The sequence below is a fragment of the Mchenga conophoros genome, linkage group LG15 (genome assembly GCF_057382185.1).
Source record: "Mchenga conophoros isolate Kocher_MC1m ecotype Shallow Benthic linkage group LG15, M_conophoros_male_GT1.1, whole genome shotgun sequence".
Classification (NCBI taxonomy): domain Eukaryota; kingdom Metazoa; phylum Chordata; class Actinopteri; order Cichliformes; family Cichlidae; genus Mchenga; species Mchenga conophoros.
The window spans coordinates 33608063-33634200 of NC_140540.1; the positions used below are offsets into that span (position 1 = coordinate 33608063).

The 26138-nt window shown below is 40.3% G+C and overlaps 1 protein-coding gene across 1 annotated transcript; it reads left to right on the forward strand.

Moving 5' to 3' along the window:
• The first annotated feature begins 2293 nt into the window (after nucleotides 1-2293).
• On the forward strand, nucleotides 2294-25198 carry meis2b (Meis homeobox 2b). Its single transcript, XM_085246791.1, has 13 exons — nucleotides 2294-2614; nucleotides 2846-3060; nucleotides 3411-3552; nucleotides 3704-3754; nucleotides 3980-4030; nucleotides 4127-4273; nucleotides 6389-6503; nucleotides 12091-12230; nucleotides 14570-14646; nucleotides 15770-15828; nucleotides 15936-16025; nucleotides 16829-16925; nucleotides 23507-25198. The coding sequence occupies exons 1-12, from the start codon at nucleotides 2603-2605 to the stop codon at nucleotides 16885-16887; spliced, it is 1158 nt and encodes a 385-aa protein (XP_085102917.1). The 5' UTR covers nucleotides 2294-2602; the 3' UTR covers nucleotides 16888-16925; nucleotides 23507-25198.
• Nucleotides 25199-26138: the final 940 nt, after the last annotated feature.

The window sequence follows — 26138 nt, forward strand, 5'->3', positions numbered from 1 at the left end:
ATATTTCACTAAGTCTATATCTTATCTGTTTGCTTGTGTGTTCTTTCTCTACAATCAACAACCATCCTTTCAATCCACTTTAAAGTAGGGGCACAGTGAGGATCCTGAGTCAAATCTGGCATCATTTTTATAGTGTGGACTCATTTTTGGGGTTCTTTCGTAAAGGCAAATGGACTGGTTCTTATATAGTGCTTTTCTACACGGTGAATATATGATGTCATGTAATGATGTCAAGGCTGTAAGCTCATGCTTGAATTCTGATCACAGTCCTGGTGACAGAAAGAGTTAGCAATGAAATAAACCTTTGGGAGGTTTTAGAATAGAGCATACAAACAGTAGTTCCATGTAAAGGAAGGCATTCATGTCTGTCAACAGTGGCATGTATCCCTGATGGTGAGGTGTCTGTACAGAGGTCCATTGATCCTGAAAGACAGCACTCAGCACAGCCACAACCTGTTCTTTATTCTGCTTTTTATTTGTGCCTTACCATGTCTGCTGGCTCTATCATTTCTAACTCATCTCTGTCTGACCCAGCAACATTTAATAACTCAGTCAAAGCATCTAACAGCATCACTTAGGGGTGCAGGTAGAGCACGTCATCTACTATTCAGAAGTTTGATGGTTTGATCCCTGCCTGCTCTGGTCTGTATGCCAAATATAGCTAGCAAGATGCTAACCCCAACTATACTAAACCATGCTAACACCTCTGAAGCATCAATCAGAGTGTGAAAATTAGACAGAAACTACTTATGCATTAGCTAAAAAGTGGTTGTATGAATGAGTGAATGAGGCATGTTATATAAAGTGCTTTGTGTGGTCAGACTTTAAAAGAAACACTATTTACCGACTTGTGCAGGTACCACACAGGCAACCTTCAAACATATTGTGTCTGACACAGATGTCTGTAGGCAACTGCCAGTTTAAGGGACTATGTGGTATGGTAAATGGCCTGCATTTGTATAGCGCTTTTCTAGTCCTTAAGGACCCCAAAGCGCTTTACACTACATTCAGTCATTCACCCATTCACACACACATTCACACACTGGCGATAGCAAGCTACATTGTAGCCACAGCTGCCCTGGGGCGCACTGACAGAGGCGAGGCTGCAGGACACAGGCGCCACCGGGCCCTCTGACCACCACCATGTGATGGGAAACCAATGTGGACTAATCTCTGGAAAGTTGCTTGTATAGTAAAATCACACATATAATAAAGGCAATTAATATTTTAACGCAAGGCAGTAATGTGTTCAGCACTTGAACTGTTGTTCAGTAAGACTCTTATTCTGTCAACTCAACAGATTGACCTTTGACTTCTGACTTGCACACCAAAAAGGTAAAAAAGAGAATAGAAAATCAATATGAAATAGTATTGAAACTTACACACACACACACACACACACACACACACACACACACGTGCGTGTGTACATATACTTGAAGTTATATTTCTTCTACCATACTATCTTTGCATAGTATGGTTCTTAAGTGTACTGCATTTATTTATTTATTTATTCTGCCTTGTCCACTTTGCTGCTACAACAATGTGAATTTCCCATCTCTGGGACTATCTTGCTCTCATCTCTCTCTTCTATTTTGACGGCTCTTCTGCCTCACTGATCGTTTCATCCGATGCAAAGCAAACCTTGAAGCTGGTGGCGTGTCACCGGCTCAGCTTCCTCTAACGGTTTAGGTGCTTGGTCTTCAAAATAAAAGCACGGAGACTAAACTTTGTGGCTATATATGCTGCAACTGATTTCGAAATTGAAAATTATCAAGTGCGGTCCATGTGTGTGGCCCTCAAATGATTTCCCATAGAACCGTCGTAGTGTACATAGAACCAGCTGTACACTTAGAACTACTTTCCTTGTTTGATATCGTGAGCAGCACTGAATTTATTTGACTCTGACACGTTTAATAAAAAACAAAAACAAAATACAGTTCCGTGTAAAAGGAAGTTCCATCTTAGGGATATTGTAAAAAAATGCAGTAGCTGGAGGGTTGGGGTATGAACTACTGTCCAGTGGCAGTAGGTAACATTCTTTTCATTTCTTGTTTAATTTGAAGACTTAACTGATGTAGAAGATGAATAAGAAGAATAAGATGATCTCTCTTAGACTTGAGCAGTTTTGTCCAGAAACCTTTCTCCTGCTCCTAAGGCGATGAATGAATGAATGCATTTCGTGGCGTTTTATTTCGAAATCAGTGACCCTATAAAAACATTTAAAACCTCGCAGATTTCGCAGAAGGCTGGGGGCGGGTCCGTCAGCGCCGTGTTCTAAAGCGGAGTGGACCTGCGGACAGTGAGCGTGTTGGCGCGCAGAGGCGTGGGCATAGGGACGCAGTGAGACCAGAGATCGGCGCATTCCCGCGACAGGCACAGCAAAGCTGGGAACAGCATCACAGTCGCAGATCTGGCAAAGCGGCACCACGGGAACGTGTCAGTGTGCGCGAGGACGTGTGCCGTCTTACTCCCATTAACTCCGGACTCCATGCTACAAAAAAGGACACGGTTGCAGTTCCTTCGTGGATTCAAAAGTTTAAAACTTAACTAGTTATCCGCTCCAGGCTCCTGTGTACACGCGTGGTGACTGCGCACGGACATGGCGCAAAGGGTACGTCTAACGACCATTATTTCAATTGTTTGCACAATGACAGTCCACTTAATCACTAGTCACATTACATCCTTGAAAGAAACCTGAGGAACCTTTGAAAAACGTCATGAAGTTGCTATACTTATCAAAAAATATCAAATATGTTTTTTTTTTATCATGAAATCATCAATGTCGACTTTGAAATTTTCCTCTTATGTTCGTGCACTGACGGAACTCTAACTTTCACTCCAGTATGATGAGCTGACTCATTACGGAGGCGCGATGGACGGAGTCCCCGGCTCCATGTACGGAGACCCGCACGCACCCCGGCCCCTACCGCAGCTCCACCACCTGAGTCACGGGGCTCCCCCACACCCGACACAGCACTACGGAGCCCACGCTCCGCACAACATCATGGGCAGCTCCGTCAGCGACGCACTCAAGAGAGACAAGGACCAAATCTACGGGTGCGGACACAGCAGCAAACATTATTATTATTATTATTAATGTGCAGATTTGTGTTATAGAAAAAGGCGTAAGTTATTATTGTTTGTGTGCGATCAGCCTCTGAACAGTTTCATCTAAATTTCGGAAATTAAATATATTCAGTCAATGTACGTGTTGCAGCTCGTGTTGAGCTCGTTTTTGGGTGTCTACAGGTAGTTGGCGGCGGACGGATGAAATCCTCTCTGTGTATTAATATATTTGATATTTCAGTGGCATTAAGGAGGAAGACATAAATATGCGTGACAGGGCCGAGCGCTGGTTTGATGCTTCATGTGTAGGCCTCTGCGGCCTGTGCTCCTGTGTGTTGCAGCCACCCTTTATTCCCTCTGCTGGCTCTGGTGTTCGAAAAGTGCGAGCTGGCGACCTGCACGCCCCGAGAGCCCGGTGTGGCGGGAGGAGACGTCTGCTCCTCAGATTCCTTCAACGAAGACATCGCTGTGTTCGCAAAGCAGGTAGAACACACAAGCGAGAAACCAAGTGTCACCATTGCGCTCAGCACACGGCACTCTGCGTGTCACCGTGATGGAGGAAACTCCTGAAAAGTGGAAATGGAATCAGGTCCACAGCATTTACTCACGCACTCGGTTTCCTTTTGCTCTGCAGATCCGCGCAGAGAAACCTCTGTTCTCGTCTAACCCAGAGCTGGATAACCTGGTGAGCTCACCTTTCATTCTCTGCTGTCCACGCGCAGTAGGGCGTTACAGAAGTGTCCGCCCGCGTCAAACGCATAGCTGATTATGAGTTATGAATTATTATTATTATTATTATTATTATTATTATTAGGCTATTATTATTATTATTGGATGGGTGCTAATATTTTGAGGTTCTAGAAAACAACCACAACGAAAGCATCAACAAAAAAATATTTGTGATTTTTAGATGATTCAAGCCATTCAAGTCCTGCGGTTTCATCTGCTGGAATTAGAAAAGGTAAAGATTCATTCTCACGTGGCTCAGTGAAAACAGGTTTTTAATCCAGTATTTCAGTCTCGTGGTGTTCGCTAAATGTGAGCTTGGCCTCGGCAGGTCCATGAGCTCTGTGATAACTTCTGCCACCGCTACATCAGCTGCCTGAAAGGAAAGATGCCCATCGATCTGGTCATAGAGGAGAGAGACGTCTGCAAGTCGGACTTTGACGACCTTTCAGGATCCTCCACTAATCTCGCAGATCATGTGAGTCACGGCGTGGAAACCTTTTTTTGGTCGTTATTCAATATATATATATATATACTCTCATTGCTCGTTATTGTTATGATCTCTTTAAATATATATATAGATCATAAAAATGATGAAAAACAGGAAATAAAAGAAGCCCGTAACAGGTGCTGTTAAGACAGCCTGTTCTATGGAAATGCTTGAAAGAAAGGATGATCAGTGCCGGTGCTACGGCTGCAGCTTTGAACAGAAACGTTAGAGCGCAGGGCCTGTGTCAGGCTGTCCTGTGTGCCTCACACAGGACTTCCTATTTTTGTTCATTTACTAAGAAAGTCCAATTTTGAACTAATGTAGAGTTACATACAGCATGAGGATCTTAAAATGATGATGGCTGAAGTTTTGACACAAAAAAATTGGACTGGTAAAGAGTAGAATTAGAATGTAGAATTCCTGGGTTTACTAATGTTCCATTGTGGAGTTCATAGTTGCTGCAGATCAGATAAAAAAATTAATCTGAAATTGATGAATATTTATTTAAATAGATAAATAAAAGTATAATTTTTTCAAATGAGTAATTTCAGTAAATATACAGAAGCTCTCAAGAAATGACACTCATCACAATCAAGGAGGATAATGGTTAAACTGTGGTACAGCATGTCGTCCAACATCAGCTTTAGTGTGTCTTTTCTCTTTGGCTTTACTGGGTACATTTGTGTCAGAATCTCATTCTAATTTAATTAAATCTTATCCTTTTCAAATGTTCAAGAGTTTTGAGGAAAACTGTTAAACAGTGCTCATATTTAAACACTGAGTGAGGGAAGAGACACACTTTCCAGAGTTCTGAATGAGAATCAGTGCAGAGGAGCACTGAAACTGATGTGGAATCTCATTTGTCAGCAGTCTGTATGCTATATGCATTATTTTGTCTATTTAGTTATTGTTTGGTAAATTTGTTCATAAAAGATTTACATTAGGACATCCCGGAAATAGATATTTGATGTCGTGTATGGTTCTGTTGACGCTGCTTCAGTGATGTCAAACCTTCAGCATGAGCAACGACGCTGCTAAACTGAGAGAACATTTAAAGTCGAATGAAATGAAATGAGATGATCTGAATGAAAACAGGAAATTTCTACTCATTCAGTAGTTTGCAGTTTCATGAATGCATGCAGCTGTGTCATTTTAAAACGAACCCCAGTCCAAAAGTTACGTCTCTAAATATATATATTTAATGCAACTGTTTCCAATATTCAAGTGTGAGGAAGCACTTTGATTTTACCAATCCTTCTGAACGATATATGGACCTCAACTCAGTTTTACGTTCCAAGAACCTGAAGGACGTGTTTATTAGCTGCCACTGCACAACTGACAAGTGAATATGGTGTTGTAATATTCCATTACTTATTTAGAGCACGTGCTGGGTTGGAGAAGACAAAGCCTGTGTACTTTTTCATAAGTGCCTCATGTGCTCTGCAGTTGGTCAGTGTATAAATGATGGATGTAGCAGGACAGGACAGTGTGAGACACAGAGAGACTGTACAAGACTGTTTTTTCCTGTGTGAATGAACACAACACTATATACTAGGCTCCGTTCCTGTTACCAGATGTTCTTCATTAGCTTGATGAACATGAAAACACATGTCACCTCTTTTGAGTAGCTGTGTGTACCAAGGAGTTGTAATTATTGCATGGCTGGGTATGAAAAGAGGCTCCAGCATTGAGAGCCTTATTCATACTGTGCCATTGTCCCGGTGCTTCTTCTTGTCATCTGCTGAGCCCTTCATCTGATCACCATTTGCCAAACAGCTGACGCAGAGAGTGAAGAGGGTTTAGGCTAAAGTCTGAGTGGCAGGCCAGTGAGCCCAATAAATGCACGTTTCTCCCCAACTCTGGTCACAGAAACAGTCGGGACACGGCAGGATCCACATGCTGCAGGGTTACTAAACTGTTGCTGTTGTACTTTCTGCTCAAACCTTCCTCATGGACAAACTGGTATTGTCACATTACTTGTGTTTGTGCCTTCGCTTAACTGCATAATGGAACTCATACTGGACTTTACTGGACATTCCTTTTGTCTTTACCCTCGTCTTTCTTCCCTGCTTCATTTCCTTGTACCTGTCCACTACCTCTCAGAACCCAGCGTCCTGGAGAGACATGGATGATTCCCATTCCACTCCCTCTGTGGGTACTCCAGGACCATCCAGTGGGGGACACGTTTCCCAGAGCGGAGACAACACCAGCGAACTTGGTAAGAGCGCCTTCAGGCCTTCATAACAAAGGTTTGACTTTGTTGTGACCTCACCGGGCCCAGCTGATTGGTGATTCTGGGGGAGCATTTCAAGAAAGACAACACTCTTAGTTTATCTAATCACTTTAGCTTAATTGCATTGATTGATAAAACAGATGATTTAAGTTCATGGAAGCCTGCTCTAAGACAGTGCCCAAGCTATAAAACACATACAGCAAATACACATATGTGTATTTACTCCCGGTTTTCTATATAAAAGGATATAACTATTAAGTCATATGGCCACAAGCATCCTCACGCGCTCTGGCTGTGGACCTTTTGGCTACCAGTATTTAGGTATGCAGGCATATCACTTAGCAATTTGTCTTTTTAATGTCCAGTTTAACCAAGAAATCAAAGCCTGACTATTTTTATATCAGCAAAATGATGACTTAATAATTCTTCCCGAATTGATTTTTGTCACAGTAAGTTTTCAAACATTATTCAGACTCATAAATTGTTCCTGTTTAGAATATAACTATTAAGGATTTGTGAGAATGGCAATAATGGTTTTGTTCTGGTTTGGTCTGCTTTCTCTGTTTAACAAACATACACAGAATATATTTTATTCATCCTTTACACTTTCTAAAGCATACATTTTCAAGAAATAATATTGCACATCGATACCTCTGTATTCTAGTAATCTTTTTCTTTAGTTCATTATGAATTGCTCTAGTAAGCACATATGCTGGTTGTCCCCTCACATCAGTTGTAGTTGATAAAGAAAACTGAGTTCACTGCTGTTATTGCCTGCTTCTGTCTCCCCGTGCTTGTGTCCAGCCCCGCTCTATCTTTTGTCACTCTGTGTCCTGCCTGTGGTTTCTGTTTGGAGGCTGTAACAGATTTATGACTTGCTATTTATGACTTTTAAGAGACTTTCTACCTTCTGCTCATCAGGTAGTAGTGAGCAGAGCATCGAAGAGAACAATTGGAAACTTAGATTCGATTATAAGAACATGGGAAAGTGAATAAGAGTCTTACTTTGATTATAAACACAGCAGTTTACAATCTTCACTTCTACATTTCAACTAAAATGCAGTAAGAGAGCCGTTTTGGTAAATCTTAATTGACACTTTAATGATCCAGAAGTTGGGTGCGGAGGTGAGCTGAGGAAGTCCATAGTCTAAATAGCCTTATGAATAGTTTCTTTCCTTTTGGCTGTTGTTTAAACAACAGCAGGGAAAACCCAAGGTCCATGCCCTTTGACCTGGTAGAGAATGGATAGTGGATGGGGGTGCAGAATGCCCCTTCATAGAGATGAAAGGACAGACTGTTTTCTGTATAAGGAAGAAAAGAAAAGATCCTTCTTCTCTAACCTGAAGAGCACACAACCTTAAAGGAACAAAATCATACTAAACTCAGTCAGAGCAGGCAGATGATCTTCACTGAGTTATAATATTGTAGTTATATGGGAATCGGTCCAGTCCAATAAAGAATGATTAATGTTGTGAGTATTTGGTATTTGGCAACACAAACCTTGCTTCTATTTTCTCACTGTAGAACTTAGTGTTGTGTATATTTTTAATCCCCCAGTTTCTGTCTTTGCCTATATCGCCTCCAAAACTCCTCATTATTAACATTTTCTTTGCAGTAGTTTTACATTTGAAACAAACAAGGGTGTGGTTTGTAATATACATCGAACATTAGTGGTTCTGTTTTCTTTTCTCGAGTCGGTGATCCTAACCAAATCACCAGACGCACTATTTAAGCTCGGTAGCAGCACTTGGCATCAGTGCAGAAGTTGTAGCTGTAGCAGAGGGGAAAAGGAGAGTGTGAATGAATGGATCAATATTTCTTAGCATTCAACCAAGATCACAGGTATTCCACATGCTTCATTAAGGGCTTTGAAGCAAAGTAAACATACAGTAAAGTCTGGAAAGGAGCAACTGGGGAAATATCAGCACCACTTAATCTTATTTATTCATTATTTATTATTCAACAGTTTCTGAATGTTGTTAGACAGCAAATTTCATATTATGTCATCATAAGCTTGTTCTGTACGGGAGTTTTTAACGATGGCTTTGCTGACGTTTTTGTCCAAGATGTCCATCAATCAGTCTCCGCTGTTCATTATTGATTATTGGTTCATATATACATCAGTATATAAATCAGTCACAGTTTGACTACAGAAGAAATGAGATCAAACATAATTTCAACAACAGTGACATTTGTTCAGAAGCACACGTGGTGAAAGAGACTCTACAAACTGGCAGAATTATTTAAAAACATTCCTAACAGGAAGTGATTATGGTATCGTCATCATTAGCCAAGCTTCTGTGGTCTGATGAAACCCACAGAAAAAAGAAATCCACTGTGACTGGGGAATACTGAAGTGGTTTGGTGGTACTGGTAGCCTCGTACATAATTGCCTGCTCCTCTGTAACCTCCCACTCTGTGGTCATTGCCTTGTAAGCTGTGTGATATGCAGAGAAGGCTGTGTTTGATAGCTCAACCGCTTGGGTTGACCACAGCTAAAAGGACCGTGCTCTCCCAGGAGTGTGGAGGGGGAGAAGGTGTCCATTCAAATAAAACAAAAGGCAGTGGGAGAAGCTAGAAAATCTCCTCACTCTTGCTGAGAAGTGGAATGTGAGGGACAGGATGTGTTGTACTTTTTGAGGTGCTGATATGTTAGTGACACCTCCCTTCAGCATCTATCTTACAAGTTATTTATTTTAAAAAAGATCACATTTTTGTATTTTATTGCCTGTAAGTGTGCATGTTTTACTTCAGTTTGCACAGACTGCTTACAAAAATGTTATTCAAAATTTTTGTTGTAATTAGCTTGAGGTCACACGTGAAATTATGCTCTAACTGGTCAGGAGCCACGTGTTCACACAGATACAAACAGTGTGCACATTTGTTAACAACGGATTTTGAGCCTATAATAAAGTGTATGTCTTTCACTGGATTTTGCAGTTTGAAGTTTTCAATGCTGTGGAGAAGCCATTTTTATTTTTGCTAACCTGTTTAGGTAAAACAGCGGATGATGAGAGCATAATTTATAGTTATACTATAGTTACTGCAAGCACACACATCCTCTGTAAATCCTGCTTATCTTAAATTGTCTCTGTACCTCAATCATAGGTGAAAAACATGATTTTTCACCTATGATATCATCAATCACTCAAAAAGTGGATTCATATATATATATATATATATATATATATATGGAAAGAAAGAATAAATAGCTCTCACTGCCACATGGTGCTGCTACCATGAAAGCTTCCTGCCGTCAAACAGATGCTCCTCCGTATCAGAGTTTCTAACTGTCATGTGTTCACTTTCTGTGTTGGAAGTCTTCCCGGCTGCTCCATTCTATGCTCTGTCTCATGTGTAATAATGGGAGGAGTCTTGGGGTGTCAGTGATGATGAATCAGGGCCCTGCTGAGCTCATTAGGTAGCCCACGCTGGCTTTGCATCAGTGATGCTGCTGGGGGGGTGCGACAATCAGTTCTGCTAGCTGCTTCTCACTTACCAACATGTCCAGTGGGGAGATTAATATAAAACAATTTAAATATCTAGATGTTATTTTTGGGTTTGTTTTTTTTCTAAAAACATTTCACTGCTTTTTAAAAATGATTATTTTCCTTTAAACATATAATAAATATCACATTTACTGTGGGTCACGCCATTTACGTACCAGACCAGATGAGCAACCAAAGGGCTGTCTGACTGTTTGGTTTTCAGAGCGGTCAGTAGAACCAGATCTATCTATCGAGTAAGCTGAGGAGGTATAAAAAAAAAAAAAGGAAGACTTGTGTTGATATCTCAGGATGCTATTTTTTGTGTGTGTTTTTCTTCACCCCGGGGCAATACTCCAGTCATCCCTGCGGTATCTTCCCCCCTCCTTGTACCCCCTCGTGTGTCAGACACTGGAAGGCAGACTTAACTAGGGAGGGGGAGTAGAGATGAAAAAGGGTGGGAGCAGAGGGGCATGGGAGACTTGCACGGGTATATGACTTTGAGACTGCACTGTCACACACTGGTTAGATTGGCTGAGTTGCCGGAGAACAGTCAGAAGCGATTAGTGTAGCAGAGGATATGCCCTGCGGCTTTTCCCTCTCTGGAGCAGAAGAAAGGAGAGGAGAGGAGCAGACCAGTGATGAGGATGAGGGGTGGAGAGGGAACAGTGTGCCTCCCTTTGATACAATTAAGCTGAGCAAGACCTTTTCTCTCTGTCTTTCTTACACAGCTATCATTTTAGTGGAGATTTGAATATTCTTTGGGTTCAGTTTCTCTGGCCGCTATATGTCAGTGTCGGTGCGTATGTAGTTAATTAGAATGATTAGGTCAGTCTGAATCGAATGTGCTCGTGTTACATTTTTTCCTAAAGAGTTGAAGTAAGAATACAATTTTATGCTGGTTAATTATCATCATGTTGAAGTTAGCAGTGACAGCAGCTGGACAAACAAACAGGAAGACAGCAGCAGGGGACGGAAGCAACAGGAACGCTATCCTGTCTGTGACTTACAGCTGGTGGACACCATCCGTAAAACTCCCACAGCCCCTGGAGCCTGACCCTGGAACAGGGCTTTTTAGTGTCAATATTCATTAGCTGAAATATTTATGCATGAATATGGCTCATATAGGCACATTTGATTGATGCATCTCTAAAAACAAAAAGACATACTAGGGCATTTCTTAAGAAAAGTAGGGTTCCTGTCTCGCCTCAGGGGAGGAGTCTCTCAGATGCATTATTCACATACCCTCCAGGCAGGCTTTCAAGGCTTCTCTGCCCCGAGGGCAAGAAAAATAACCACCACTGTTAAAAGTAAATCATCTCGCATGATGCACAATTAATGTCAGAGAAGGAGAGAGACCAGAGTGCCCCTTGTGTTGCAAGTTGGAGTGAGTTAGCTTGTGGGAGCGGAAATCTCAGCTTAAAGGAAGCCTCCTGCTTTGACCCGCGCCAGCTTCCTGCTGAAATCAAACAGAGATGCTGCTAATAGCAGGATCCAGAGCAGGAATGATGCTGTGATGCAGACAGCCTGACACTTGTATTGTTGATGAAGGAAGGGGGAGGGGGAGTGTGTGTGTTGGATGGTCATACTGAACTGCAAGGTGAAGGATTCACGCTCTAACAACCCATCCACCCACACCCCCTCGTTCTGCCTTAGTCGCCCATACGGACACATCGCTGTGACTTTAAACACACTGGGTTCATACTTCATTTACAAGCTTGGCTTTCTGTTTTTGTTTGTCCCCACTTTTACTTCAGTCCTGCTTCAAACAGAGGTCACATACACATACGAGTACATAGAACACAGTCTGACTGCATTTTGAACATTCATTATCTCATGTCAGCCGCACAGCTCCTGCAGTCATTACCTCATGTCAAAGCCGTGGCTCACATTGAATTAATAACTCTTGGTTTTACTGAGCTCCTATGCTACAAACTCCTCTTCATTATCCAGTGGCCGGGAAGTAAAGCAGAGGTGAGACAAAGAAATTTGTACTGCCGTGCCATAAAGGAGAACGTGGCTCTATAGAGAGATCGGGCCACGTTAAAGCTTCCTGATAATATGACTCCTTTTGTTTCTGATTGCAGGTGACGGCCTTGACAACAGCTTGGCATCACCAGGCACGGGAGATGAGGATGACCAAGACAAGAAGAGACAGAAGAAACGAGGCATCTTCCCCAAAGTGGCGACAAACATAATGAGAGCGTGGCTATTCCAGCACCTTACAGTAAGCGAACAGAGCCTCATTCAGACAAGCCACATCTAGCTGTGGCTTTTTATACAACTGCAACATTTTCTCCTCTTTGTAATAGAAACCCTACAATGTGCACGAGGACAGAATGTAATGTCGTCCAGCTAAGGCCGCGCCATCAGGCAAAAGTTGTTTGAAATGAGTCCTCACTGTTTTTCTGTGTTTTCCGAATGCATCTTGAAACCATGTTCGTCTTTGTTCCATTGCAAGAGAACGGAGCAAAGAGGAACTTGTGACTAAAGGTCCCTTTTTTGAAATAGCAGTCCAGGCATTTTCTTCAGAAATCAACATCAGAAGCCTTTCATTCAAAAGAAGCTCATCTCTGTAAAGATGTTGAGCACATCCAACAAGGACAGCATCACGTTTTATCCAATGATCACAGCCTCCTCACCTTTTCTACCTCTTATACTCTTAGATGTGCTGTAACCCCTCACTTGTTTAGTTTGTAAAAGGCCCACACAGGTCCTGGACTTGGAGTAATCCCTTCCTTTCCAAAGCCCACCTTTAGATTCTGTAGATAAAGACAAGGATAGTTGAATTATCCCCTCTGTGTTCCCATCTCCTTTCAGGCCTAATTTGTTAAGCACAAGTATTTGCCATGGCAGGATGTGTCTATGAAAAGTGTGCAAGGGGACTTTGGCCCCTCAAAGGCCTTTTGCAACACCCAAGCGCTCAAGCATTCATCACTTGTTGAGGGTGTGAAAGGAGCGGGATTATGTTTTGTCAGACATTACAGTGTGAGGCCTGTGGTTAGATGTCTGTGGGGGCAGTGGGGATGTTTCTATCCATCAGTAGCTGTCCCCTCCTGCTTTTGTTATCTCTTCTTAAAGCTCTTAAAGGTTTTGCGAGAGTGCTGTATAAAAAGCAGCAGTGCAAGGATTTAATTCAGTAGATTATCCGTTACCTGCTTATTAGCAGAACGATATCTATTGGTTTCTATGCAAACCTTTATCTCTCTACATTCAAAGATTGGTGTCAGAGTTTGTAGAGCAAACTTTCATAAGTGTTCATAAGTGTCAGCTGAAAAGATGTTCTCTCACCTTGAATTTAAGCACTTGTTTGCATGTAACACCCATGAATGGGGTTACATGGAGGTAGAGCAGGAAGGTTGGTGGTTCAATCCTCCCCAAATATCCTTGGGGAGGTTTCTAACCCCAAGTTGCTCCATCGGAGTGTAAATGTGTGAATGGCTTTGAGTACTGAGTAGAAAGGTGCTGTATAAAAAACATTCTGTTTGCTGTTTACTAATCATTTACAGCATCTTTCTTGGAGTGAATTTCAAACACGAAAAAGTCATTCTCAGTGTGGCCATTTGTACTGGAAAAAGCTGAGAAAATGAGTTAAGTTATCTAACATTGAATCCAAAACAACATTATCTAAAGTACATTATGTTACTTCTTTCAGAGTATTTTAAATGCTACTCTTCTGCCAGCTGAGAGCTAGGAGGGGGCAAAAAGCATCCTCAGTACATAGACTGTGTGTGTTTTATTACAAGTGTGTGACTATCCACCATCACACACTTGATTTCACAAAGCTAACTGTGCATTTTCCCCTCTGGTTATTTAAATTGGTGTCTCTTCTTTCCTCTCTGTGCATCTCTCGTGATATTTGGAGGCCTACTGTACAAATGCTTGCGTGTGTGTATTTGTAATATATATGGTTGTGTTTAAGCTTGTAAGTATATGAGTGTGTCTTTGTGGACGTCTGAATGTAAATGTAATAATATACAGTGCTGTGAAAAAGTGTTTGCCCCCTTCCTGATTTCTTGTTAATATTTTGTGTATGTTTGTGTTTGATGACCTAAAATATTTAAGTGTGACAAACATACAAAAAAAAAAAAAAAAGGAAACCAGTATGTGTGTGTGCTTGCACTGACTTTCCCTGAAAAGTAGTTTAAAGCTCATCCTTCAACGATGACTGCGGGAGATGGCCTGACAACAGCAGAATGGAGACTGGCCCACGACCCTGCTTTGAGTAGACAGGTCACCTCTGTCTGCCATCTGCCACCCTTCTCCCAGAGTCTCACACACACTCAAACACAGAGTTTGCAAAGGGACTGGGGCCAGAGGAAAAGAGGTTGAATCAAGACAGGGAGGGTTGGGGAGTGGCCTGGCCTTACTGGGTCCCAAATAAAAGCTACCATTGTATACCATCCAATAATTTTATGTACCACCCGGTTAATGCTAAATGCTGTGGCACAAAGCCACATGCTTTAGTGTAAAATGTTTGGGAGCCAAAACAGGACCAGGTTGTGTGTTTGCAGAGTTAATTTGTGCATCACTTATCTATTAGTCTATCTTCCTTTTTGCTAATAGCACCCATACCCATCAGAGGAACAGAAAAAGCAGCTAGCACAGGACACAGGTCTCACCATTCTTCAAGTGAACAACTGGTAAGTTGGTGTAAAACCAGATAAGTAAGCATCTTCATATGTTCAACATTTTTGCTTTGTGCAGTGCAGAATATACATAAAACCTGACTTTTGCTGCTGAAAATGCCCAAATTACCTATATTTAACACATAAGTAATGCTTATGAGTTAAATACAGGTAATTTTAATACTTATAATAAGTATTATCATTACTGAATGAACAGGTGACACAGGGTGGTGCAGTGGTTAGCGCTGTCATGTCACAGCTACAGGTCTGAACCCAAATCAATACATGTGTAGGTTGTGTTACACAGCAAAATCTCCAGTGTTAAATTAACACTGGAGAGTGTCTATATGGGTCCACACCTCTGTGTGTTAAATACAACACTGTTGAGTATTAAATTAACACTTTTGACAGTGTTATATGTTTAAAAGTAACCTAGTCAGTTTTGAAGATTAACAATGGCTAACACTGAGCAGTGCTGATTTTCTAACACTGGAAAATAACTCAAAATGTTAGAAATATTCCAGTGTTAGAAAATCAGCACTGCTCAGTGTTAGCCATTGTTAATCTTCAAAACTGACTAGGTTACTTTTAAACATATAACACTGTCAAAAGTGTTAATTTAACACTCAACAGTGTTGTATTTAACACACAGAGGTGTGGACCCATATAGACACTCTCCAGTGTTAATTTAACACTGGAGATTTTGCTGTGTACTTTCTCAAAGTGACCCAAATTATTTTAATAAGGAAAAAACAGGCTTTTGGTCAGGTCCCTGGAGACGCACGGAAAGGTTCCAAATTACAGTGAAAGTGTTCATAAATACTGACTTTAGGTGACAAAACACTTCGTCTTCTTCATTTTTGATAATTACAAGAGGGATGGCATTTTAGAGGATGTGTTTTTACAGAGAATGCACTTAATTTCTGTGCAAAGTTATCAGAAATCTCTGTGTACTAACACCACTGGGAAAGAAACTAACTGTAATTTATTTTCTAAAAAAAAGTCGAAAAAAGTATTCTTTCACATCAGGGTTTTTTTTTCTTTTTTTGGATCATGTATCTGTTCTCAAGGGTCAAGAATATTGAACTTAATAAAAAATATTTAAGCATTTTCATTGTTACTGATCTTTGTTTTCCAGGTTTATCAATGCAAGGAGGAGAATAGTCCAGCCTATGATTGACCAGTCGAACAGAGCAGGTTCAGTGTTCACTATACTGCTAATAGTTCCTTTCCTTCAGTATGAATTGGGGTCGAAATTTAACCTCAAGTTAACCAATAGTCTTATTTCTCATCTTCTCTCACAGTAAGTCAGGGTACAGCTTACAGTCCAGATGGCCAGCCAATGGGAGGCTTTGTTCTTGATGGGCAGCAGCACATGAATCTTCGACCTGGTGGTGAGTAATCGCTCAAACATTTATTTAAAAAAAATAATCATGACGGACAAAATCAGTGTAACAGGTTTCATCTTGTCCTCGTGAGTTTCTATGGTCTAGTAAAGTAAACCTTGTTATTTGTCCTTATCTTAATGAAAATGAGGGCATGGTTAAATGCAGCCCCAGTGGACAGAAAATAAGAGTATGTGGGTCAGGCCAGTGCATAGGTCAAGAAAGTCCATCTGCATGCGTATAAGTGTATCACTATGAAGTGAAAATGTAAAAATACAATTTCTATTTTAAAAAAACAAAACAAAAAAAACCCCCGACGTTTGCATCAGCTTTTTAAAACCCCGTAAACGGGGGAACAAATTAAGGTTGTACCGCTGTTCAAGTTCCTCGTGTGAGAGACATATAAGTAATACTGAACATAATACAAAAAGAAGGACAGGATAAAGATATAAAGTGACACAAAGCAGGTTTTATATGTTAGGAAGTGGCAACAACCATAGAGGAACATGTCTATATTATCTATGTCTATAGTCTTCATTGAAAATGCAAAAAAGAACCAAAAGTCAAAGAAGTGGCATATATAATAAATGCAACATTTGATTCAGAGCACATCACTTTATGAGTGAAACCTATCATTAAACAAGTAAATATAAAAGTAGTTATGTTGTGTATTTTTACTCAAGAAAGGTTGATGCTGAACTTAAAAGTCCTTTATGAATATTTTGAAAAATTCAATTGGTTTCTGTGCTACTGTGCAGGACTGTTCTGTCTTGTGTTGGTGGTTCTTAACAGTGTATTTACTTTACTTGCAGGGCCGATGGGTAGCATGGGTATGAATATGGGGATGGATGGGCAGTGGCACTACATGTAAATTCACTCCACTGAGGCAAGCCTGAACAACAGGGTGAAGTAAGAAGTAAAGTTTTTGTCACTTTTCATTTTGTTTCATCCCAGAAAAGCAATTTTGAACTCTTGAACTCACTTCTCCTTATCTCTTATTACTTGGTCTTCCACTCTGCTCTTTCAGTTTGTTTACAGTCTAACATAGACACAGCAAGGTCTTTTAATTGTCATGGTAATGCCAGAGTTAGGTATCTCAGCACAAACTTGTGGAATTAGAGATTTTCAGTTATTCTTTTACAAATAGATATGAAACTGAAATAAGAAAGAATGTCAGTATCTTCTTAATGGTTTCACAAATGACATCTTTTTGGCTCAAGTTCATGCATTGCACAAGGCTTTAGGATTGGTGCCTTGTCAGACTCCTTTCTTCTTTTTTTTAAAACAATTATTTACATATAAACTATATTATTTTTGTAGATGATTATTTCAGTCAGTTCAGATTTTAAACATCCGTGGGGTCAGTCAGACCATCTTTCAGAATAAAAAGCTTTTTTTTCTCTCAGTAAACATCAGTAAACAAGTCATTGTGGGGGAAACAGATTCACACTCCATTTTAAATCTAACTTCAACCACTTTCTCTCTCCTTCTCCACCCCCAACCCGCCAGTTTTGTCCTCATTCTCTTCTCCCGCTGCAATTTGATTAAGAATCGGGTAATGCTCCCCCCTCTGTCTCCCCTTCCACCCTCTATCAGCTTCTCACCTCTGCTGACAGTTCTCAAATCAAGACATATCGCCTGCCGGAGGCACCAACCACAGAGAATTTTATTTAACACCCACTCTCCTCTGCTCAATGAGCCATGCTGTAATGACACTTACCTTGATTAATAGAGCTTTTTATATGTAAATAGGAGCTGCATTTGCTCATTTTTTTTAGCAGGGTGATATTTTTTTTTGCCAGTGCAGCCCTCTCTTCCCTGTCTAATAATTCCAGGGCTCTGTTAATGAAGTTCACAAGGCTTATTTTAAAACATACATCTACATAGAAACATTGAGCGCTCTGAATCAGTGCTATCTGTATATTTTTGTAAGGTATTTAATGTAACTATTTCTCTGTGAATGATCACTGACTGTCTAGTTTCTCCTGATCTCTGGTGAGTGCATATGCTGATAGTGGCAATAAATCTCTTCCAGACTGCATCAAGAAAGAGAGCTATGTTTGGAGTAATATGAGGGTTTTTCCACGCACAATAAAGCCTGAACCATAACATTTAGCCATTACAGAACAGATGACTGAATCTACACAATTTTATACTCCTCTGTTGTGCACTCTTTTTTGATTGGTCCACCATATGCTATGTTATGTACTGCACATGTCAGTTTTAAACTAATAGCAATTTTTGTTGGATTAAAACAGAAACACTCTTTGAGGTAATGTTTGAATTTACAGAATCAGTTTAGTTTAAAGCTACTCAGGCAATAGTTTAGTCAGTTAGATGTATTGTGTCACAGCAGACAAAATATTAAAACCCAAAACAAAATAGCTTCAGTTCATTAAAATATTGCAATGCAAAAATGAAAAAATAAGCGACTAATTTTAGTAGAAAAAAAAAATCAATTCAGTTTATGTATATAGCACAAATCACGTTGTGCTATAAGGACCTTGAGGCAACAAAGTGAAATAATGCAAGAGTCCAATCAGCTAAATAATTATAATACAAAATATAATCAAAAATAAACACAAGTATTGTGGTAGGCTTAAATGGAATAGACTCCAACCGTACCAACAAACACGCACACACACATTCTGATGACTGTATCAGGTATAACTTCAGTATCTTGCTAAATGACACTTTGACATGTGGATTGCTGTTCCACATGTTCCCCTCAACCTCCTGAGCCACAACTGTCCATTTAATCACAAACTTCATCATAGCCACCAGGGGAATCCAAGCAGTGCATATATTCAGATTGAATTCAAAATGATTTCAAACGACAAAAACAAAATAGAGTTCCTTCAGAAATATGGATTCATTCTCACAGCTAGCAGTTCATCAGTGTTACATGAAACATATTAGTCCGCTCTAATGTGTGACATTTCCCTGCACATTTACTCTTTAGTACGAAAGAGGATTAGGGCCACTGGAAAAAAAAAAGTGGGCACGTCTTTTTTTTTTTCTTCTTCTTTTCCAGAATTCTAAGAAAAAAGTCAGGATTCTGACTTTTTTCTTAGAATCCTGACTTTTTTCTCAGATATCTGATTTTTTCATCAGAATTCTGAGATTAAAGTCAGAATTCTGACTTTTTTCTCAGAACTCTGGAAAAGAAGAAAAAAAAGACATGCCCACTTTTTTTCAGTGGCCCTAATCCTGTTTCGTACCTTAGATTATCATCTTGTCTGAGAGAAAAATACCGAAGACAGGTGGGTGTTCTTTCTCACAGTATTTCCTCTGGGTCTTCTAGGACCTATATAGTTCATATTTTGTCTCATACATCTGTGAAACAGAATTTGATTTCTTCCTGATTTCTAATTTGTTTGCATAGTTGCCGCACCTGAATGTTTCAGATCATTGTTCTGTTGCATAACCCAAGTGTGCTTGAGCTTTAGGGCACAAACTGATCTTTGATGAATTCTGCTCTCTACCAGAAAATCATTGGCCAAGTCATCCAAATCCTGAAGCAGCAAAGTAATCCCAGACCATTACACTACCACATTTGACTGTTGTTATGATTTTTTTTTATGAGAGGTGTATGCTAGTTTTATGTCAGATGTAATTGGATGCAAATCTTCCAAAAAGTTCTCAATGTGAAAATGTGAGACAAGCCTTTGTGTTCTGTTTGGTCAACAGTGGTTTTTACCTTGGAACTCGCAACAGATGCCATTTTAGCCCAGTCACTTTCTTATTGTTTAATCATGAAAAGTGGGACCTGCAGGTCTTTGGATGTTGTTATAGGTGCTTTTGTGAGTTCTTGGAGACTTGTCAGTCTGTCTTGGAGTAATTTTGATAAGCCGACCACCCCTGAAAGGTCCACCACTGTTCCAAGATTTTCTATTTATGGATAATAGCTCTCACCATGGTTTGCTAGAATCCCAGAGCTGTAGAAATTATTTTGTAACACTTTTTAGACTGATAGATGTCGGTGATTTTGTGTGTCATCAGTTTCTTTAGATCATAAAAGATTTTTGAGATCTTTTATCCTGCTTCACTTTGTCAGACAGGTTCTATTTAAATGATTTATTGATCCAACGGGTCTGTCAGTACTCAACCCTGGTGCAGCTAGTGAAACTTGAGCTTTCCAGAAATTGCTGGTTAATCTTTGTGACAAGGGGGTTTTTTAATTGTTTTTTCCCCTTAATAAATGAAATAATTCTTTTAAACTGTATTTTGCATTTACTTAAGTATCTATCTGTAACATTAAAATTTGTTTGATGATCTGAAACATGTATGACAAATATGCAAAACAACAACATTTTTTTCACATTACTTTATTTTATGAATTCACTCCTCTAGCTGACAAAGCCCATCCTCAGTAGCTCCTTGAGGATTGAAGGCCTTACTTCAATCTTACTAAAAAGCAAAATCCTAAAACAAAACACAAGTAGACTTGTAAAACCTGACTTGGAAAAGAAAAGTAGCTGCTATCCCTCAGGACAATTGAGAGCAAGATAAACTAAGTTTGTCAGGTCATTAAGTGTTGTGGAAATGGAAGCTGCTGTGTTACAAAACATAAAAGAAAAAAGACCTGCACTGCCTTTGCCACCAAACCCTTCGACCGCACAGAGGCTGTAAATGACTTTCATAATAAAAGCTGAAAAGCATCAGTAGCAGTTTTTTTTTCTGGCACTTGTAAAATATGACAGTTTCTTTGATATATATTATTCACTATCGTGTGGCTATCTCACTACTACTATTGTGACTACTACTGTGTGAACAGGATGCCTATGAGTGGTTTGGCCTTTCAAAATAAAATTCTCTTGAATGCTAAAAGACAGGACAGAACAAAAGCCACGCTGTGGAAGAGAGCCAGAAATAAGTAATGATTCAAGACAGAGAGGTGTATAAACACATACTGAGAAAGGTGACTGAAGAAGAAATACTCAATTCATCATGGAAATCCACCTGCAGCCTACACCTATTGGAGAAAAATGATCTGAATTTCCGGAGCAGGACCACACCTCCAAACACGGCCCTTCCAGTTCTTATATTATATATGACCCCCAAGTTCTACAAGCTGTTTGTTCCTGTTTTCGTGAGAACACGTTTCGTTCTTGTTCTTTCGAGAAGATCTTTAATACAACTTATCTCACAAGAGTAACGTAATTTTACTCACCCTTCCATTTGCTTACAATCGCCCTCTTGTCCGTCACCACATCAGATGAAGAACTACACAGCTCTGCTTCATCGATTTCCCTCCAGGCAATCCAAGAAACCCAAACACTCTGAACGTCAACGCGGTGCTTCAGAGTAACCGAACGCCGCTGACACCTGCCGTCCCAGGAAACTTTCTAGCAGTTTTCTTGCCAGCCAACAATCCGGTCTGCTACATTGATCCATCCAGTCATTTTCTCTCCGCTAGATCCAGTTATGAAGTAACTCCGGCTGCTCGCCACCTCTGTGAAATTCAGCAAAGTCACCCACCAGCAAGTGTTGAGTTAACCCTTCCAAAACTGCTTACTGTCACCTTCGTTTCAGAAATTGGCACAGTAGTTATCGCTGCCTTATCCAAAGTAAATTAACCAACCAGGCATCCCCTTTCCATCTTCTACTCCAAGACAAGCTCACGAGCCGTCAAGCCATTACCACAAGTCTCAAAATCCCGGCATGTGTCACTGTCAGAGCTTCTGTAGAGTCTAGCTACCCGATCGAGAGTTCCCCTCATTCATCTATCAAGGTCTTTCATTGTCTGAAATTTTCTTTGATCTCCTCTCCCACCATTTCTTCCCGATTTTTCTGAGCCCATCCGCTCCACTCTATGGAATCCTCGACAACCTTATTGAGGCCACGGGCTGCTTATCTGCGCTATGCCTACCAGTGATGTTACTGCAGAGGTCTTTGGCCTTCATACCGCACAGTATGAATAGTTATTATTACTGTTATTAGTAATTATTATCACAGTTGTTACTGCTTCTCATGCGAGATGCCTTCATTGGGGATCTGCCAGGCCCAGGAGCCACCACCAGTCCCCTCCGAGGCCTTCCCCAAACGGCAGCTCAATTCATGTTTAAGCCATTCACCTTTATCTACTAAAAAAAATGCTGTCAAAAATGAGGATGTGGGCCTAGCAGGGAATTGTAGCATAACTAAGGGAGGATTCAGGGTCACCTGATCCAGCCCTAATTATATTTTTTAGCAAAAAGGAGTGTTTTAAGCCTAATCTTAAAAGTTGTGGTATCTGTGTCACATCTGCTGAGGTCTACGCAAACAAACTAAAGTGAGGGAAGAATGAGATAGAACTAACAAAACCTAAACTGGGAGAAGCTAAACACAAAAGCACGAGATGCATAGAAAAACAATACAAGAACCTGAAAAATGAAACCTGGGTCTTGGGGAAACATGAGGGAAGACAAGCAGATGGACCAACAACAGACAGAGGAGAACAGAGGACTAAATACACACTGATAATGAGGGGATGGGAAACAGGAGGGAAACACAGCTGTGGCTTATCAGAAGCAATGGGACAGGGAGGAAGCAAAACTGAACACACTAAACACAAGACGAGGGACTATCATAATAAAACAGGAAACATGCTGAGACACAGACGCGACACTGGAACTGGGGAACAGAACATAATTAACTTGACATGATACATGGACCACAGAGGAGTAGTGAAACCTAAGAAGTAGAAACCACAAAATATAAAAAGAGAATAACTAAAGAAGAAAGAAATACAAATTACTAAACCATGAAAAACACAAAATCGAAGAATATTCAAAAACCAGAATCCAAACCGGAAGCTGGTTCCATAGAAGAGGGGCCTGAAAACTGAAGGCTCTGCCTCCCATTCTACTTTTAAATACTCTAGGAACCACAAATAAGCCTGCAGTCTGAGTGCTCTAATTGGGTGATATGGTACAGCAACGTCAATAGAATAAGATGAGCCCTGATCTTTTAAGACGTTGTATGTGAGGAGCAGGATTTTAATGCAATTCTGGGAGCCAATGAAGGGAAGCCAATACTGGAGAAATCTGCTCTCTCTTTCTAGTCCCTGTCAGGACTCTTGCTGCAGTATTTTGGATTAACTGAAGGCTTTCAGTGAGTTTTTAGGACTTCCTGACAATAATGAATTACAGTAGTCCAGCCTAGAAGTACTAAATGCATCAACTAGTTTTTCAGCGTCACTCTGAGACAGGATATTTCTCATTTCTAATTGGTACTGAAAGTAACCGTACATACCGTTACATCTGTGAGATGATTATGAGTAACTTTTCCTCTAATGGTTAAAATCTGCTGTGATGAAGCCTACTTGCCAATGCTGTGTAGTCTATCATTGTAAATGTAAATGTTATTAGGATATGATCAGATAAGAGACAGTTTCTATGGCATGTCTTAGAGCAAGATCTACATTAAAGTGTTTTTTCAGAGACAGGACATGTTGTGGGTCAGTGGGTCAGAGCAGCTGTGGACTCATCTCCTTTCTTTGTGTCCAGGCCTTCATGGTTGGCTCAGGGATCTCCTTCTGGCTGCACAGATCTGTTGACAAGTCACACTTCTGACCGTACATCTACCTGACAGTACCACTCCCACATCCTGCGTGCGCCTGTGGAGGATCACCACGGAAACGTGTCATCAACTCAGCCCACAGATTTTTGATGTGAGCTGAGGAGCTTTGCGTCTGCACAGGAAATTAGAAGAGCAATGACTATAGAGAGGAAGAACCAAACATATCCTCTGTTTCATTTTAAATTATTTATTTATTTTTCTACAAAGACAGACTTCTTTGTTTTTCCTGTCCACCCTCCCCAACACACACACCCCTACCTTTTGACCACCTCTTAAAAAAAACTGTACAACGAAAACCACACACACACACACACACACACACACACCTTGATGAGAAAAAACCCATATGTTTCTAAAACGATGGGAACTCGATTGTGCGTTAGAGATTTGTGCTCTTTGTTTGGCTCTTTCAGTCCATATTCGTGCTTGTGATCTGTTAGACCTTAGACTGCAGCTCTTCTCACGGACACGTTTTGTAGCCAAGCTCAAAGCAAGATTTTGTAAGAAAACTCTGTGATTGTTTGTTTCTGCATTTCTTTCTTCTGTTTGACATCTCACAGTTTTTAGACTCCTGGATGGAAGGATCTGGATGAGGGAATATGAGATGATGGTTGTGAGTTGAATTCCTGACAATGTTTAAAATCATTTTGTAGCACCAAATCACGGACAACAAATCTGCACTAAAAGTAAATAAAGACTTTACGGAGGAAAGCAAAAACGAGCACGGAGCAGAGCTTTGTGTTTTACTTGAACAGCGGGCCTAAGGAGAAAGCAGCTGAGGCCGCAGCAGCGGTTCGTGGAGCAGGTCACGTATCTGTGGTTCGATACGAGACGAAATTGCAGTTGTCTCGTATTATTCGATTGATGGCGGCAGAGATGATGGATGGGCGATTTCAAGAAAATCTGAAACAAGGCGGAAGCTCCAGCTTTCACTCCAATATGACTACCGTGGCTGCTGCTCTGGGTGTATGTGTGTGTGTGATAACACTAATTATTAACAGGACAACATCATTAAATTAAGCACATATGGAATAATAAATAAATACATTAATGCAGCGAACAGCTCGTTTATCACTGTCAGCCTGCACCGATTATCTGCGCTTTGTACTGAAGAGCAGCAAACTCTTAATACATGTTTAATAAATGCTAAAAAAAAAAAAATCGATCCATTATTATTATTATTATTATTATTATTATTATTATTATTATTAGCTATCTGTTGTTGTAGCACTAGTAAAATACCTACGGCCAATTTCAATTTAAAATACCCTCATACATGTGTTTAAACCGTGGGAGGGAGAGCCCGGAGAGACCCACGCAAAACGGGGACAACAAACCCCACACAGAAAGGCTGCAGACTGGATTCAAACCCAGGACCTTCTTGTCGTGATGCGACTATGCTAACCACCAAATAAAGAAGGAAACACATCGTCTTTTAACTGTGGCTTTAATCATCAGTAAATCAGTAATAACAGAGTTACATGTGAAGTGCCAGGCCTCTGTTTCGATCTGTTCACATTTATATACAGAACACCTAAGCAAGAAAATGGAAAAGAAAAAAGTGGTTTATATTTAGTATTTACTGTTGTTTAACAATTAACACGTATCGCTTATTTCATCATCTTATTGTATTCCACGGTCTATTTTCCGTGTGTGTTCAGTTAATATTTTAATACTACCAGAAACGAAAGGTGCAAAACTGCATTTAAAGGCCTCACAGTGACAAATTGTAGCCAACTACAGTGAAAGAAAAAAAGTTTAAAGAATGTCGCAGGAAGCGATTTTGTGCGTGTTCTTTTCCAGGCCGAGGAGCGCCGCTGTAACGGGCCTAATTCGTGCATTTCCTATGCTGAACATTAATGCGTTTTGAAGGCTGTCGGAAACGAAGGCAAATCTATTTGAAATATGGGTCAGAGCTCGAGCAGAAAGCTGTATCACATGATGCACGAGCTTTGCTTTTTCCTCATAAAAGCAAAGCGCCGAAGCCGTCGAAGAACAAACCTTTAATATTATAGGTTGAAATAACGGCAAACCTACGGAACTCGCAGTGGCTATGAGTTAGATAAAATGCTTACCGTGCATATAGTGAAGCACTATATAAATGTGGCTTTTAAGTGCTTTGAGCCTAATTATGTTTTCATTTCTATAAGACAGCTAATAAATTCAATAGCCCCAAATTAGAAGAACCGCTGTCAGGGCGAAACAAAACAATGAAAAAAATGTCTTTGTATTTTTCTTACTCAGTTGAGGCAACAGTAACAAGAGTCTTTATTTTATTTTTTATTTAAACAACCCTACAATTTTAAAATAGAGGCCTCAACTAAATTGTTGAAATTCTGTTAGTGCTAAAACTCCGAATACATAACCAGATAAGAGAAAATCAAATAAAATTCTTGGACTCTCTTAAAACTTCCCAGCAAAAGCTGTAATCCTTGCTCAAGAGAACCACCTGAAACATTAAGTGTTGGGGCTTTAGAATCCTTATATTTGTGGGAGGTATTTCTCAAAACACTGTTGGTGTACATTCAAGTCAAGAAACATATTGTATTTCTGGGATTT